General features: G+C 33.7%; 2 protein-coding genes across 2 annotated transcripts in view; both read left to right on the top strand.

The window, feature by feature from the left end:
• Positions 1-18,705, top strand: part of LOC142339158 (transitional endoplasmic reticulum ATPase-like) — a 622,037-nt gene that overhangs the window by 54,735 nt on the left and 548,597 nt on the right. The window lies entirely within an intron of this gene.
• Positions 1-18,705, top strand: part of LOC142340282 (uncharacterized) — a 28,194-nt gene that overhangs the window by 4,997 nt on the left and 4,492 nt on the right. Inside the window, exons 2-4 of the mRNA XM_075390856.1 lie at positions 9,175-9,241; positions 11,757-11,965; positions 14,722-14,741. Of these exons, the coding sequence (XP_075246971.1) occupies positions 9,176-9,241; positions 11,757-11,965; positions 14,722-14,741 (295 nt within the window). The 5' untranslated portion in view covers position 9,175. The remainder of the gene's footprint in view (positions 1-9,174; positions 9,242-11,756; positions 11,966-14,721; positions 14,742-18,705) is intronic.

Here is an 18,705-nt window from a genome sequence, read left to right as displayed (position 1 = left end):
TGCTGGCACCTTCAATTAGTCTAAAGCTCACTAATTGAAACATAATTTCTCAAAAACCATCTTTCCATCTTTTTAGTATTATCTTTCCTTTTTTCTTCTTAGATGACAGCGTGGTCTTTTTATGCAAGTGTTTACAAAAATAGGCTTTTTTCTTTAGTAATTATTTGACACGTAATTAAACGACGTTAAATTCGAGTAAACCTAAGTTTTGTGTCGCAATGAGTTTAACGTATTGAATATATCTCGGGTCGTTTTGGTTTTTCTTCATACAATCTAAGACATGATTCCATTTGATCGGAATATAGACAAAGACTTGCAAAAGTTAAAATTTTTTCAGTTCTGTATTTATTCAGCATTTCCACTGAAAGTTCAATTTTGGACAATAGCATCAGTCAGTCTTCATTAAAAGTATCCCAATCTCTCAGCACATCTTTTTGTTGTCAAAAGCTTGCCAGTATTACCATAAGTATGTACATTTTTGACCCAAGGGGAAATTGGCCTCTTATACTGATGAACGAACATTCTCATTTTAACCCATCTGATGTTACTCTAAAAACTGTTGTTTACAATATTTTTTCCATCCCTTCTATGGATTTCAAACTAACCCTACAAATTCTTCCTTTTGTTCCCCAAAATCAGCTGAAACCCTGAGCTATTAATTGTAAATTTAATGAAAGATTGGCGAGATTCCTTTTTCTGTATTTTGATATTATCTTTAAAGCAAAGCTCAAGCGTTTTGATTATCCGCATCGTTGCTGATTGCAAGAATTTGAATCAAGTGACAATTGCAGGTAATGGTCAGGTAAAGTCCTGATCGAAGCTAGAATCTATGAGTTTACGCAGACATGAAGGAAAACAAAAAAGCATTGGTCATTTTTCCGATCATCCCTTACATGCATGCTATAGAAGAAAAATCTCATTGCAAAAAAGAACTGATTTTTTACTTGAAAGCACACCTTTTGCAACAAGTTGAGATTAAGCAAGTGTAGATAAAAAAAGCCAAATATTATGAACTAATGGAACTAATTTTTTTGTTCTGTTTCTAAGTTTTGTTGTGTTTGGGAGAACAATTGAAGTTGTTTATTGAAAATCAAGTCGTTTTCAACATTGTTTCCTCAATAATTAATTTATAGAACAATTTATCTCTCATTCTGTATTGAATATATCTCGGGTCGGTTTGGTTTTTCTTTATACAATCTTAGACATGACTCCGTTTTTTTGGAATATGGACGAAGATTTGCAAAAGTTAAAATTTTTTCAGTTCTGTATTTATTCAGCATTTCCACTGAAAGTTCAATTTTGGACAATAGCATCAGTCAGTCTTCATTAAAAGTATCCCAATCTCTCAGCACATCTTTTTGTTGTCAAAAGCTTGCCAGTATTACCATAAGTATGTACATTTTTGACCCAAGGGGAAATTGGCCTCTTATACTGATGAACGAACATTCTCATTTTAACCCATCTGATGTTACTCTAAAAACTGTTGTTTACAATATTTTTTCCATCCCTTCTATGGATTTCAAACTAACCCTACAAATTCTTCCTTTTGTTCCCCAAAATCAGCTGAAACCCTGAGCTATTAATTGTAAATTTAATGAAAGATTGGCGAGATTCCTTTTTCTGTATTTTGATATTATCTTTAAAGCAAAGCTCAAGCGTTTTGATTATCCGCATCGTTGCTGATTGCAAGAATTTGAATCAAGTGACAATTGCAGGTAATGGTCAGGTAAAGTCCTGATCGAAGCTAGAATCTATGAGTTTACGCAGACATGAAGGAAAACAAAAAAGCATTGGTCATTTTTCCGATCATCCCTTACATGCATGCTATAGAAGAAAAATCTCATTGCAAAAAAGAACTGATTTTTTACTTGAAAGCACACCTTTTGCAACAAGTTGAGATTAAGCAAGTGTAGATAAAAAAAGCCAAATATTATGAACTAATGGAACTAATTTTTTTGTTCTGTTTCTAAGTTTTGTTGTGTTTGGGAGAACAATTGAAGTTGTTTATTGAAAATCAAGTCGTTTTCAACATTGTTTCCTCAATAATTAATTTATAGAACAATTTATCTCTCATTCTGTATTGAATATATCTCGGGTCGGTTTGGTTTTTCTTTATACAATCTTAGACATGACTCCGTTTTTTTGGAATATGGACGAAGATTTGCAAAAGTTAAAATTTTTTCAGTTCTGTATTTATTCAGCATTTCCACTGAAAGTTCAATTTTGGACAATAGCATCAGTCGGTCTTCATTAAAAGTATCCCAATCTGTCAGCACATCTTTTTGTTGTCAAAAGCGTGCCAGTATTACCATAAATATGTAAATTGTTGGTCCATGGGGAAATTGACCTCTTATACTGATGAACAAACATTCTCATATTAATCCATCTGATGTTACTCTAAAAACTTTTGTTTACAATATTTTTTTCCATCCCTTCTATGGATTTCAAATTAACCCTACAAATTCTTCCTTTTGTTCCCCAAAGTCAGCTGAAACCCTGAGCTATTAATTGCAAATTTAATGAAAGATTGGCCAGATTTCTTTTCCTGTATTTTGATATTATCTTTCAAGCAAAGCTCAAGCGTTTTGATTATCCGCATCGTTGCTGATTGCATGAATTTGAATTAAGTGACAATTGCAGGTAATGGTCAGGTAAAGTCCTGATCGAAGCTAGAAGCTATGAGTTTACGCAGACATGAAGGAAAACAAAAAAGCATTGATCAATTTTCCGATCATCCCTTACATGCATGCTATAGAAGAAAAATCTCATGGCGAAAACGAACTTATTTTTTAATTGAAAGCAAACCCTTTGCAACAAGTTGAGAGTAAGCAAGTGTAGATAAAAAGAGCCAGATATTATAAACTAATGGAACTAATTTTTCTGTTCTGCTTCTAAGTTTTGTTTTGTTTGGGAGAACGAATGAAGTTGTTTATTGAAAATCAAGTCGTTTTTAACAATTTTTCCCCGTTAATTATTTTTAAAGAACATTTTATCTCTCATTCTGGATAACAATTTTTTGAACTAAATTCTTTCTTGATTATGCGTTTCAGATACACGCAAAGCCCTGTTAAATATTATGGGTTTATGTTTTGTTTTCTAATGTAAGTGGAGTTATTTCCAAAAACTACAACAAAAAAATACAAAAAACAGCAAAAGTCTTTGGCTTTTGCATTTTGCGAAAAGCTTTTGAAAATATCTCAGTTCGAAATTGTATTTTATTTTCGGTTTATTTTTCAATTTTGTTTTTGTCTGTTTTGATGAGTTTATCTTCAAATCAATGCTTCTGAACTTATTACAGGCCACATTCTGTTGTTTTCTTTCTCAGCTTTCTTTAGGCTAGCATAAGCGTTGCTAGATACTTTGAATTTTCTTCAAACTTTGTCCACGTTTTTTCTTCTGTTTCCACGCTATAGAGTTGAAGTCGTGGGTTTTGTCATTGAGAACCAACATTTTCCCAAACCCTGTTCCAAAAAGGGCCGACAATGTTCTCTAACAAATTAATTGATAAAATTATTAAAAATATCGGTTATCTATCACATCACCAATGCCGGCACCTTCAATTAGTCTAAAGCTCACTACTTGAAACACAATTTCTCATCAACCATCTTTCCATCTTTTTAGTATTATCTTTCCTTTTTTCTTCTTAAATGACAGCGTGGTCTTTTTATGCAAGTGTTTAGAAAAATAGGCTTTTTTCATTAGTAATTATTTGACATGTAATTAAACAACGTTAAATTCGAGTAAACCTAAGTTTTGGGTCGTAAGGAGTTTAACGTATTGAATATATCTTGGGTCGTTTTGGTTTTCTTCATACAATCTTAGACATGATTCCGTTTTTTTTGAATATAGACGAAGATTTGCAAAAGTTAAAATTTTTTCAGTTCTGTATTTATTCAGCATTTCCACTGAAAGTTCAATTTTGGACAATAGCATCAGTCAATATTCATTAAAAGTATCCCAATCTCTCAGCACATCTTTTTCATTCTCATTTTAATCCATCTGATGTTACTCTAAAAACTGTTGTTTACAATATTTTTTTCCATCCCTTCTATGGGTTTCAAACTAATCCTTCAAATTCTTCCTTTTGTTCCCCAAAGTCAGCTGAAACCCTGAGCTATTAATTGTAAATTCAATGAAAGGTTGGCGAGATTCCTTTTCCTATATTTTGATATTATCTTTCAAGCAAAGCTCAAGCATTTTGATCATCCGCGTCGTTGCTGATGGCAAGAATTTGAATCAAGTGACAATTGCAGGTAATGGTCAGCTAAAATCCTGATCGAAGCTAGAATCTATGAGTTTACGCAGACATGAAGGAAAACAAAAAGCATTGGTCATTTTTCCGATCATCCCTTACATGCATGCTATAGAAGAAAAATCTCATGGCAAAAATGAACTGATTTTTTAATTGAAAGCACACCTTTTGCAACAAGTTGAGAGTAAGCATGTGTAGATAGAAAAAAGCCAAATATTATGAACTAATGGAACTAATTTCTCTGTTCTGTTTCTAAGTTTTGTTTTGTTTGGGAGAACAAACGAAGTTGTTTATTGAAAATCAAATCGTTTTTAACAATCTTTCCTCAATAATTAATTTATAGAACAATTTATCTCTCATTCTGGATAAAAATTTTCTGAACTAAATTCTTTCTTGACTTTGCGTTTCAGATACACGCAAAGCCCTGTTAAATTGTATGGGTTTATGTTTTGTTTTCTAATGTAAGTTGAGTTATTTCCAAAAACTACAACAAAAATACAAAAAATGGCAAAGGTCTTTGGCTTTTGCATTTTGCGAAAAGCTTTTGAAAATATCTCATGTTCGAAATTGTTTTTTGTTTTCGGTTGATTTTTCAATTTTGTTTTCGTCTGTTTTGAAGACTTTATCTTCAAATCAATGCTTTTGAACTTATTACAGGCCACATTCTGTTGTTTTAATTCTCAGCCTTCATTAGGCTAGCATAAGCGTTGATAGATACTTTGAATGTTCTTCAAACTTTGTCCACGTTTTTTTTTTCCACGCTATAGAGTTGAAGTCGTGGGTTTTGTCATTAAAAAGTGACATTTTCCCAAACCCTGTTCCAAAAAGAGCCGACAATGTTTTCTAACAAATTAATTAATAAAATGATTAAAAATATCGGTTATCTATCACATCACCAATGCCGGCACCTTCAATTAGTCTAAAGCTCACTACTTGAAACATAATTTCTCAAGAACCATCTTTCCATCTTTTTAGTATTATCTTTCCTTTTTTCTTCTTAGATGACAGCGTGGTCTTTTTATGCAAGTGTTTAGAAAAATAGGCTTTTTTCATTAGTAATTATTTGACATGTAATTAAACAACGTTAAATTCGAGTAAACCTAAGTTCTGGGTCGTAAGGAGTTTAACGTATTGAATATATCTTGGGTCGTTTTGGTTTTTCTTCATACAATCTTAGACATGATTCCGTTTTTTTTGAATATGGACGAAGATTTGCAAAAGTTAAAATTTTTTCAGTTCTGTATTTATTCAGCATTTCCACTGAAAGTTCAATTTTGGACAATAGCATCAGTCAATATTCATTAAAAGTATCCCAATCTCTCAGCACATCTTTTTGTTGTCAAAAGCTTACCATTATTACCATAAGTATGTAAATTGTTGGTGCATGGGGAATTGACTTCTTATACTGATGAACAAACATTCTCATTTTAATCCGTCTGATGTTACTCTAAAAACTGTTGTTTACAATATTTTTTTCCATCCCTTCTATGGGTTTCAAACTAATCCTTCAAATTCTTCCTTTTGTTCCCCAAAGTCAGCTGAAACCCTGAGCTATTAATTGTAAATTCAATGAAAGGTTGGCGAGATTCCTTTTCCTATATTTTGATATTATCTTTCAAGCAAAGCTCAAGCATTTTGATCATCCGCGTCGTTGCTGATGGCAAGAATTTGAATCAAGTGACAATTGCAGGTAATGGTCAGCTTAAATCCTGATCGAAGCTAGAATCTATGAGTTTACGCAGACATGAAGGAAAACAAAAAAGCATTGGTCATTTTTCCGATCATCCCTTACATGCATGCTATAGAAGAAAAATCTCATGGCAAAAACGAACTGATTTTTTAATTGAAAGCACACCTTTTGCAACAAGTTGAGATTAAGCATGTGTAGATAGAAAAAAGCCAAATATTATGAACTAATGGAACTAATTTCTCTGTTCTGTTTCTAAGTTTTGTTTTGTTTGGGAGAACAAATGAAGTTGTTTATTGAAAATCAAATCGTTTTTAACAATCTTTCCTCAATAATTAATTTATAGAACAATTTATCTCTCATTCTGGATAAAAATTTTCTGAACTAAATTCTTTCTTGACTTTGCGTTTCAGATACACGCAAAGCCCTGTTAAATTGTATGGGTTTATGTTTTGTTTTCTAATGTAAGTTGAGTTATTTCCAAAAACTACAACAAAAATACAAAAAATGGCAAAGGTCTTTGGCTTTTGCATTTTGCGAAAAGCTTTTGAAAATATCTCATGTTCGAAATTGTATTTTGTTTTCGGTTGATTTTTCAATTTTGTTTTCGTCTGTGTTGATGAGTTTATCTTCAAATCAATGCTTTTGAACTTATTACAGGCCACATTCTGTTGTTTTAAATCTCAGCCTTCATTAGGCTAGCATAAGCGTTGATAGGTACTTTGAATGTTCTTCAAACTTTGTCCACGTTTTTTTTTGTTTCCACGCTATAGAGTTGAAGTCGTGGGTTTTGTCATTAAAAAGCAACATTTTCCCAAACCCTGTTCCGAAAAGAGCCGACAATGTTTTCTAACAAATTAATTAATAAATGATTAAAAATATCGGTTATCTATCACATCACCAATGCCGGCACCTTCAATTAGTCTAAAGCTCACTACTTGAAACATAATTTCTCAAGAACCATCTTTCCATCTTTTTAGTATTAAATGACATTCCTAAATGACAGCGTGGTCTTTTTATGCAAGTGTTTACAAAAACAGGCTATTTTCATTAGTAATTATTTGACACGTAATCAAACAACGTTAAATTCGAGTAAACCTAAGTTTTGGGTCGTAATGAGTTTAACGTATTGAATATATCTTGGGTCGTTTTGGTTTTTCTTCACACAATCTTAGACATGATTCTGTTTTTTCGGAATATGGACGAAGATTTGCAAAAGTTAATATTTTTTCAGTTCTGTATTTATTCAGCATTTCCACTGAAAGTTCAATTTTGGACAATAGCATCAGTCAGTCTTCATAAAAAGTATCTCAATATCTCAGCACATATTTTTGTTGTCAAAATCTTGCCAGTATTACCATAAATATGTAAATTGTTGGTCCATGGGGAAATTGACCTCTTATATGATGAACAAACATTCTCATTTTAATCCATCTGATGTTACTCTAAAAGTTGTTGTTTACAATATTTTTTTCCATCCCTCCTATGGATTTCAAACTAACCCTACAAATTCTTCCTTTTGTTCCCCAAAGTAAGCTGAAACCCTGAGCTATTAATTGTAAATTCAATGAAAGATTGGAAAGATTCCTTTTCCTGTATTTTGATATTATCTTTCAAGCAAAGCTCAAGCGTTTTGATTATCCGCATCGTTGCTGATTGCAAGAATTTGAATCAAGTGACAATTGCAGGTAATGGTCAGGTAAATTCCTGATCCAAGCTAGAATCTATGAGTTCACGCAGACATGAAGAAAAACAAAAAAGCAGAGGTCATTTTTCCGATCATCCCTTACGTGCATGCTATAGAGTAGAAATCTCATGGCAAAAACGAACTGATTTTTTAATTGACAGCACGAATTTCGCAACAAGTTCAGATGAAGCAAGTGTAGATAAAAAAAGCCAAAAATTATGAAGTAATGGAACTAATTTGACTGTTCTGTTTTTAAGTTTTGTTTTGTTTGGGAGAACAAATGAAGTTGTTAATTGAAAATCAGTTCGTTTTTAACAATCTTTCCTGAATAATTAATTTATGGAACAATTTATCTCTCATTCTGGATAAAAATAATTTTTGAACTAAATTCTTTCTTGATTATGCGTTTCAGATACACGCAAAGCCTTGTTAAGTTTTATAGGTTTAGATTTTGTTTTCTAATGTAAGTGGAGTTTTTTCCAAAAACTACGACAAAAAATTACAAAAAATGGCGAAGGTCTTTGGTCTTTGCCTTTTGCGAAATGCTTTTGAAAAGATCTCAGGTTCGAAATTGTATTTTAGTTTAGTTGTTTTTTTCAATTTTGTTTTCGTCTGTTTTGATGAGTTTATCTTCAAATCAATGCTTTTGAACTTATTACAGGCCACATTCTGTTGTTTTAATTCTCAGCTTTTAATAGGCTAGCATTAGCGTTCCTGGTACTTTGAATTTTCTTCAAACTCTGTCCACGTTTTTTCTTCTTTCCACGCTATAGAGTTGAACCAACATTTTCCCAAACCCTGTTCCAAAAAGAGCCGACAATGTTCTCTAACAAATTATGAAACTAATTATAAAAAAATATCGGTTATCTATCACATTACCTATCACATCACCAATGCCTGCACCTTCAATTAGTCTAAAGTTCACTACTTGAATCATAATTTCTCAAGAGCCGTCTTTTTAGTATTATCTTATTATTTTTCTTCTTAAATGACAGCGTGGTCTTTTTATGCAAGTGTTTACAAAAATAGGCTTTTTTCATTAGTAATTATTTGACACGTAAATAAACAACGTTAAATTCGAGTAAACCTAAGTTTTGGGTCGTAATGATTTTAACGTATTGAATATATCTTGGGTCGTTTTGGTTTTTCTTCATACAATCTTAGACATGATTCCGTTTTTTTTGAATATGGACGAAGATTTGCAAAAGTTAAAATTTTTTCAGTTCTGTATTTATTCAGCATTTCCACAGAAAGTTCAATTTTGGACAATAGCATCAGTCAGTCTTCATTAAAAGTATCCCAATCTTTCCGCACTTCTTTTTGTTGTCAAAAGCTTGCAAGTGATGCCATCAGTATGTAAATGGTTGGTCCATGGGGAAATTGACCTCTTATCCTGATGAACAAACATCCCCATTAATGCATCTGATGTTACTCTAAAAATTGTTGTTTACAACAGTACAAAAGAACCTCATATTGCAAAACAGCCAAATTGAGACTGAGATAGATCAAAAATTTATCCAGGCTATGAAAACTTCCGCTGGTTGAAAGCATGAACGACCTTTACGATTTCGAACATTCGCTCTTCAAAGTTGGAGCCTACTCTTCTCTTGTATACGTGAGTCTAATGTCTTTCGTTATGGATTTAATTATTTATTTAGAAAACTTAGCTTTCTGTAGTGAAATAATTTTGCTATAAACAAACATTAGCCTATTTTGGCGCATCATGCACCATGCGCAAGTTTTCTAATTCATTTTATCACACTTTCTCTAGCTAGAGAGCACAGAAAGGAAATCCGTTGATACTACAGAAAAATGTTTTGGAAATCCAAACTCTGATTATTGCACCAGCCAAATTATCATACGCGTTATTTCGTATAAATTCCTCGTCATTCCCAAAAAGTTCCTTCAAAAGTTGAGGTACACTTTTTAAGGCACTGACTATAACCAAACTTTTAAACTCAAAGTTACAGCAGAAACTGAATTGCAAAAAAATGAAAAAGGAAAAAAAAATGAAAAAAATAGAGTTGTTATTCCTGAGATTTTTTTCAAATGCTCACATTAATATGCAAACACTTTTATATAGCTTAGCCGTTTAATAGCGACTTAATTACAGCTCTCATATTAATTTGCTATATTTTGTGTACAGATTTGACCTCGAATGGCCCGTAAGCGATTTTCATGGCCTTCTCCTAGAGCTCGAAAACAAGCAAAAAAAATACAAGAAGAAGCACCTTGTATTATTTTCGATTACGTATATAGCAACTTCTGGCATTTATATCATGCACTGAAATCTTTTTTCATGTTTTAAAGCGCACGTGTGTTTTTTAACCTTCATCATTTTTAACCAAATTAATCGATATAACCATATCACCTTCATCATTTTTAACAAAATATTCGATATAAGTTAAAACACAAACGTGCGTTTTAAAACATTAAAAAAAGATTTCAGTTCGTGAAATAATTGCCAGAAATTGCTATATACGCAGTCAGAAGTTGACTTCCGTTGACTTTCGTCATTTCAAAAGGTCTAAGGGATCTTTTCTGTTTGTGCTCCAAGCACGTTACAGAGCAGGTGCCATTACATAGTAATTTATTATGCAAAAAAATGGCATGTGCCTCTGGGGAGTGCAAAAAATATCTACCCAATAAGCTGGGGGCACAAACGTTCAAGATCCTATTTGTGTAAGTTGCGTGTTTCAAACAAGGCCACGCGATTCTGCAGAATTCAATTCAAAATTCTACCTAAGTATCTCGAACAGCTAAATCACAGAGAGCGTCAAATGCGCAGAAATTTCAAGTGATTTGGAAACCGCTTGGCTGTTGACACCTAAATCTAAATGTTGAGGTCAATTGTTAGAATAGTATTTTTTAAAAAAATTGTCTCCACAAGATCAAAAAGCATATAATGCAAAAAATACGCAATAATGTCAATTATCAGTTTAAAGAAGTTGTTTTCGTTGGCTTCAGTTTATATGAAGGAGCTATCTGGAACTTTCCCGAGAAGGAACGTTTTCCTGAGTATGTTTGTCAACATAAATCACAGCAATTTCCTCTAAAATTAAAAAAATTATGAGCAGATATAAGGAAAAACAAAAACCAAAAAAATGCATTAAAATGTACTAATGTAAGATTAATCGTCAAGTACACGGCGTAGAGATGTTCTGAAATCAGTTCAAACAGTTTATTAAGTCTGCTGTCTTCTAATCCTCTAATAATAGGTTGCTGTTTTTTGCAAAAAAATATTGACCCGACGATGGATTGTCCCATTTTTCAATATGGAGACAGCAGAAACATTTTCCGGTTTTCTGACAAGATATTTTTGGAGCATGTTTGATCTCAAAAACATTTATCTGCGTAAAAATCTAAAGGCAAATAAAAAAATATTTAAATCTGATTCTGAACAAAAATTGAGCATAAATATTTGCCTCGGTTAAGTTTAATAAAAAAAAACAATAGCTTCTTAGATGCAAAAAGCTGATCAAGTACTGCTGAACAAAACTTTTTGTCATTTTGCCGGCCAAACAATTTCTGCCGCTCACTATTGGCATTTGCCTGCGCGACATCATTTCTCACACTATCTAGCATGAGTTTGTGTCCATTGTGTAATTATAGATTTTGATCATACGTGACTTACCTCACTGAACAAATTGAAGCTGTTACTTTTAATTACCGTTTCTTTTATGTTAACTGTTAATTTTAAAGTAACCCATGAAATGAAGTGAAATTACATGAGAGAATAGGCCCTAATAAATCAATTTCTGCACAATATAAACATAAATTTTATGGCTCTGTATCTGTTTCTACGCATGCAGTTTTGTTTCACAGTTATGTTTTGACATAAAAAAGCAATTGCCAAATATGAATGAAGATTCGCTCAATCCAGAAAACTTTTATTCTAATGAAATATTGTTTTTAATGATACATGCAGTAAAACAAAACACAAAACTTTGATTTTGATCTGACGTCATTTTGTGGCGACTACAGATGAATACTTTTTTTTAATGTTTTAGCGGCTCAGTTTGCTTTGTGCTACAACTTTCATGCATTTTTTGTTTATTTGGTGATTGAATGAAGTATTAACATCCAGCGATTAGAGAGAAACGTAATTCGCAAAAAATATTTTGTTTTAGGTGCTAAATAACTGTGCAGTGTGTCTTTTGAGTCTGTATGTGCTTGTATCCTTTCTGTTTGTTCCTGAACTGAGGTCACCTCAGTACTACTTGATTGGGCTACAAAGCAGCATTGAGTTGGTATCTGCAGCGGTGAAAACTTTTGTTGAACTTGAAAAGTACAGAGCTCTGTACTACTACGTGTGCGAATACCCACAAGTCAACATACGGTCATCATTTCAGATAGAAATTTTGTTAATATAAGTATTTTTTGCTTGACCCAAGGTTACCCTAAGTTTTACGTGCAGATTAAAAGTTGCTAATGGATGCAACGTTGTCGACGATCATGGTCCCTTAAGTATTTGTGATGTAAGGCCGGTGTTAACAAAAGTCGAGATAACGATTTGTCATGGGTCATTTGATTCGAGACTGGTTCTCTCAGAGCACTATATAGTTTGCACGACTATTCTCCTTTCATAATCCGATGCCTTGGCCTGGGTAACCATTACAATAAATTAAATGTTTTTTAAAAATTATTTCTATTCCTTTTTTTCTACATCTACTGAATTTGAGATATATGTCAATACAAGGGAGTGAATATTGTTCAAACGTCGCTCATCCGCATTCTTTGCTCAATTTTCTATAAGATGAAGCAGAGATTAGATTATGTTTTGTAATTTGAAATTGTGTTTTATAATTTGAAAGAGTAGTTCATGTTTTGTAATTTGAAATCTGAGGAACTATCAGAATTTGTACACTCTGAAAACTGCCTAGGTAAATTTACGTGCAACTTTTGCAGGTAAGCAAAATTGGAGGTAATAATTCCTGCAAAATCATCTGCAATGACACGTGCAACTCACCTAGAATGCATTAACTAGAATTTACCTGCAAACTCAAAACAACAATATTACCTGCAAACTCAAAACAACAATATTATATTACACAAGTAGATTTTGACGTGAAAAACTCTGATTGTAGTGTAGGTTTTAATTCTCATTGGACGATTAGAATGTTAAGAACTAAATCCGAGCGGAAAACTACAAAACTTTAGCAGAAATTATTTTGCCCTATCAGCTATATCCTGGATGTCCTTGCTGTGGGCAAAATAAGAATTTTAGTCATGCTCCTCTCAACTTTTAATTTTTGTTTGCATTATAAATTGGCTTCTCAAATAACAATGAAAGTTACCCTCCTAGAATTTTGCCCGCAAACAATGTTATAGGTAGTTAATCCTGCAATTTGCATGTTATAACTGCAGGTAGAATTATGGTGAAATTTCGTTTTGCAGGTAATTTTTCTAGACAATTTTACCTGCAAATTTCATGAAAGGTTTGCAGGTATAATTACCTAGGAAGTTTTTTACAGGTAAAGTTTTAGCTTAATTTGCCTGCACCTTACCTAGAATTTGAGGGTATTTTAACCGAAAAAAATACCTGCGAAAAGAGTTTCCTATTTAACTCTACCGGCAATTCTTTCAAGCAAATTGCAGGTAGAACTATCCAGTAAATTTGTTTGCAGGTAAAATGTTAGAAGTTTAACAATGCAGTTTCTAGGTAAATTGAGCAAATTTACCTAGAAGTTAGTTGAGATTGATTGCAGGTAGTTTCTAGGCAGGTTTCATTAAAGAACAACTTACTTGCAAATTCTAAGTAAATTTACCTGCGTTTTATAATAGAAACTTACCTGAAAAATTTTTACAGTGTAGAACTGCCTGCAAATTTAGAAAATCATGTGGTTGAAAAGAAGTGAAGCTATATTTCGTTTTCTCAAGCGAAAAAGAAACAATTTTACAAAGAATACACATAGATGTGCAAAGAATTTAATTGGTTCAATGGAATTCAGCCCCTCTGCAAACAAACTTTTTAAACTGGAATCTGTAAATGAAAAAATAGAAAACAATTGGTATAATAGAGGAAAGACGCCTTTACATCGGAATGAAAAATTTTGTGAAAAAAAGTCACCGATTAAACACGATCGCTCTTACTCCTCCTCAGATTGTAATAGGTTTACTGTTATAGTCGGCCGATAAACTGATGCGGCCTAAATGGCTTACAAAAATAAAATTGGAAAAACCTGTAATTGGTCCAAACAAAATCAGTACGAGAAAAGTATGTAGATTTGACAAAAAATGACGCTAAATATGAAAAAAACTGTAAAGTGTCAATTTTTTGCAAAAATGTTTAATCTCAGTAACACTCCACTGGAAGTATTCTATGCTTGATTGCCCTTATAATGACAAAGTATTCCAACCTCTAAAATAAATATTTTGTCCACCCAAAAACTGAACGAAATATTACGGGCGTCTACTGTACCAACTTTATTAAGATTACTCGTTTTTATTACTAGATTTCATTTTTCTTCTGTTAAAACAAAATGTGTGTGAAACATGCTTTTGAATGTTGCGGACGAAATGCGGTGATCTTTAAGGAAATTCCAATTAGTGTTTTTCATTTTTAAACTGGAAAATGAAATGTGAAAACTGCTTTTCACCATGAAATGTGAAAACTGCTTTTCACCGCCAAATATTTTTGACGGAAGGGTGTTCCACAATGAACTGTGTGGCGGAATAATTGTAGTATATTGCCTTATTTAATAGTCTTAATTAAAACATCAAGTTGTAAAATTGATTGACAAAAGGATAAAAAGACTAAAATTTGTGAAATGCCTTTAAAGTCGAACGTAATTACTTTTCACATTTAATTGACCCTATTTTTCATTTTAAGGCGCTCAATTGTTTTGTGGAAATCACTTTCACATTGAACGGAAGTTGGCACCTGAAAAAGCCAGCCATTTTCTTAGGAATATTTTTTTTCGGTACCCGCGGACAAGCATAATAAAAAGTTCCGTCCGTATAGTCTCTCCCGAAGCGAAGTGGGTTCGGAATAAAAATATTTTTTTTTCTGGTGATGTGTACGGATACCCTTTTGAATTTGCTAAACGACGTGCAATATTTCTGAAGTTTTTCCCTGAAATGATGCCAATCAAGTACGTGGGATCTTTTTGTTTGTAAGTTCATCATTTTGCTTCAACTACAACTTTTAATTTCCTGTCTCTGTGTCAAGCAATCAAAATTCAAAGAATTTAACCAGTTGGCTATCAATATTTTTTTTGAGTACGTGTGTTTTTGGAGGTGTTGCGTACAAAAATTAATGAAAGAAATCAAGTTATCATGGATCAGATAACTCCAGAACGAAAGCGACTCTGATCAGACCTTGGGTCGACAAAGTTTTTTGCGCGACTTTTGTGCGAACCGATATTTTCTACAAATTTAGTGCGAAATCTGATGACATCATTTTAGAAGATGTGTAATTTACTCAATACTCGTTAAAAAATTCAATTCCAACTGATAGGACTCAAGTTTAGTTCGAAAAAGTTAGTACTTCTTGTTAATGTTAGGGCAAAATTAATTAGCAATTTATTACCAATGTTGGTTTCAAAATGCGTTCAACCTTGATTTAGAGTGAACAAAAACAAGTGTATTAAAGTGTATTAAAATGTCAACTGAAAATATTCACACGTTGCTCTGTGATCAAGCTTCAGGGCTATATACGATCAGACACTATATGTCCAAACTTTGGTCATTGATCAGACTTTCGTACGAATGGGACTAGTAGGCCGACCAATAGTCAGAAAGCCCCAGTCTTACTTGTCAGCAACATCTTGAATTCAGCGCAGTCCAGTCTTTTTTTAATAACGAGAAGACAATTGAGGGAATCAAGTATCAGCAATTTTGTGCAGTAGTGGTCACAAGTTGAAGAAACCAAACTTCTGTATGTATGACAAAATAAGATGTACATATGACCCCGCACATTCGTTCAACTTCGAAACGAAATTATGTGAAATGCTCAAAAAGCACAACTTTAAAAATTCTCGAATTGGAACGCGTTAACATCTAGCCCCCGCCATCGAGGACAACAGCTATTTAATCCAGAGACAACGATCCGTCGTCAATCCAACCCTCACTCTATAGAGTGGCCGGGTTTCTCGCTCTCTCTGTCCCTTAAATTTTTTCATAAGTGTGGTGGACGGATCCACCCGGAGAGCCTGTAACCAAGTATCTTACCTAAATAATATGAACACTGATAAACTATATTGCATATATATATATATATATATATATATATATATATATATATATATATATATTCCTTATGGAACGAACTCTCACTCTTTTGTGGATATTATAGATTGATCATTATCACCAATAGGTGACAATGTATTGTACACTTGAGTGACAGCTATGCTAAACATTCATTAGAGAGTACCAACTGGTACTTAGTCTAAACCACGCTGAGCGTGAAAGCTGAAGGGCAGTTCTGCCTTTAGCAAAGTGAAAGATAGTTGCTAATTCAAATTTCGCACTTGCTCTTTTGTGATCAAAGTTAATCCAATACGACATGGCGCAGTCAGCAATGGCAAGATCTCCTCTTGGAGTTAACTTCTATTGGGATAATGGCCACCAACCAGAATTGGACTGGGACAAATGGTTATCAACTGTCAAGCTAGCGATTATGGTAAAGGATAATATTCAAGTAGAAAAGTTATTACAGCCAAAACCAGAAACCGAGGACCTAGATTATCCAGCTCAACCACAATATGAACCACCACAACCAGACGAGACAACGGCCGAAAGAAGGCAACGCGAACAGCGCAATCAAAAAAGGAAAACCGATTGGCAAAATGAATGCAAAACAATCGAAGAAAAAGGACCAATGGTAGATAACATCCCATGGGATGACGCAGACAATAAAGCAAAGAGCCTAATCTACCTATCATTAGGAGCACAAGCTACAAATATCTTTCACCAGCGATTCCCACACACGGATCTACAAAAATGCACCACAGACGCACTCGCTGAACAACTAAAAGAATCATTCACACAAGCAAGAAACGAAACGTTCGATAGGTTCCAGTTTTTCAGATGCCACAAAAAGAAGGAGAATCCCTCGAAGTATTCCACTCACGAATAAAGAAGCACGCAGCACTATGCAACTGGGAACACCTCGAAGAAAGTTTGGTAAAAAGTTTATTTATACAGGGAATGAGTAATCAACAAATCCAAATGGATTTACTATCTGAAGACAGAACACCGAGTGAAACACTAAACTACGCACTAGCGAGGGAAAGAGGCCAAGCCAATCAACAAAAAATGCACAATTCACAACCTTCACAATCACACACCCACACAGACAACCCGTGGTTCGAGAAAATACAATACATGAATACAATAGAGGACCAATACTACCTACCGCACAAACAGGACAAATACAAAATTGCAGAAGATGCGGAAACAAATTCCTACCCGGTCACTTAAACATATGCCCCGCGAAAAACGAAGCTTGCAGAATATGCAAAAAGATCGGCCATTTCGGAAAACTATGCAGATCAGAAATGCCACCACGCCCCACATTCAGACCACAACAACGCCAACAACAAATGAATACAGGATCACACCCCCCGCAAAGGTACAATCAGCTGGCACAAAGACAAGCACAACAAAAAATTAGAAACATAAACGAGGAAACAGAGACGGAAGAACAGACCGAAACAGATGAAACAATCGACCCAGAATCGACATGCTACATAAGAGAAATGATGGAGGACTGGCAAAATATAAACTTCATCACATCAATAATCTTCACGAAAGAAAAAGTATCAGACGTAAACAAATCGAAGAGAGGAGAATTCTGGATCAAGACAAGAACAAATAACCAACAAATATTCTGGATGTCAGACACGGGAAGCCCACGCAGCTTCATGAATATAGATAGCGCACAAAAATTACTAGCAAACAAAAAAACCTCAATAAAACAGCAAAACAAAACAATTGGAGAGTTCAGATGTTTCAAAAATAATAAAATTGACATCATCGGAACTATCCAAGTGGACATTACATCAGGCTCATCCAACGCAAAGAACTGCACAATACTACTGGTCAACAACAATACCATCAACATCATGGGGAGAGACATCATGGACCAATTGGGCCGACGCCTAACAATGACAACAACAAATAAAGATGAGAAAAATTTTTTCAATATTTCAAACGCACACCAACGAATATCCAAACGGATATTCAACAAATACCCACACCTATGCACAAGGTTGGGAAGGTCAAAGAACCACGTGGCAAAATCAATATTTAAAAAGGAATTCCAACCCACACAACACAGAGGACGAAGAATTCCACTACATCTGACAGAAAAAGTTGAAAGAGAACTCAAAAAATTAATAGACGAAAAACAAATCAAAAAACCAACAAAATGTTCCGACGAACATTTTATTAGCCCAGTAGTCATCATCGTCAAATCAGACCAATCAATAAAAATAGCACTAGACTCGAAAATATTAAACGAGCCATACACAAAAACAAATGTCAAATGCAGAGCTTAGATCACCTAATGGACAAAATAGGCATGAAAATATCAGAACTAAAAACACAAGAAGGTAAATTATACTTCACTAAAATTGACCTAAATTACGCATACAGCCAATTACCTCTCCACCCAGACACACAGAAACACTGCAACCTTAATATACTAGGAGGCAACGCGACAGGCACATACAAATTTTTAAATGGATTTTACGGACTAACAGACCTCCCGGCAACCTTTCAAAAAATGATGGACAAAACATTAGATGGACTAGATTCAACAAATGCATTTTTAGACGATATAATAATCATAACAAAAGGCAAAATAGAAAAACACGAAGAAGAAATTGACAAAACAATAAACAGACTCAACGAAGAAAACCTGGCAATAAGTTTACACAAATGCGAATTTGGTCTTAACGAAATTATATGGTTGGGATAGAAAATAAACGCAGAAGGAATAAAACCAACCAAACGAAAAACAGACGCAATTATCCAACTGGAAAATCCTAAAACACTAAAACAACTACGATCATTCATGGGCAGCATTCATCACCTAATAAAATTTATACCAAACCTGGCAACACTATCAGCACC

The sequence above is a fragment of the Convolutriloba macropyga genome, chromosome 5 (genome assembly GCF_964194025.1).
Source record: "Convolutriloba macropyga chromosome 5, txConMacr16.3, whole genome shotgun sequence".
NCBI lineage: Eukaryota > Metazoa > Xenacoelomorpha > Acoela > Convolutidae > Convolutriloba > Convolutriloba macropyga.
Note: the sequence above shows the minus strand (reverse complement) of the source record. Positions and strands in the feature narration are given on the sequence as shown.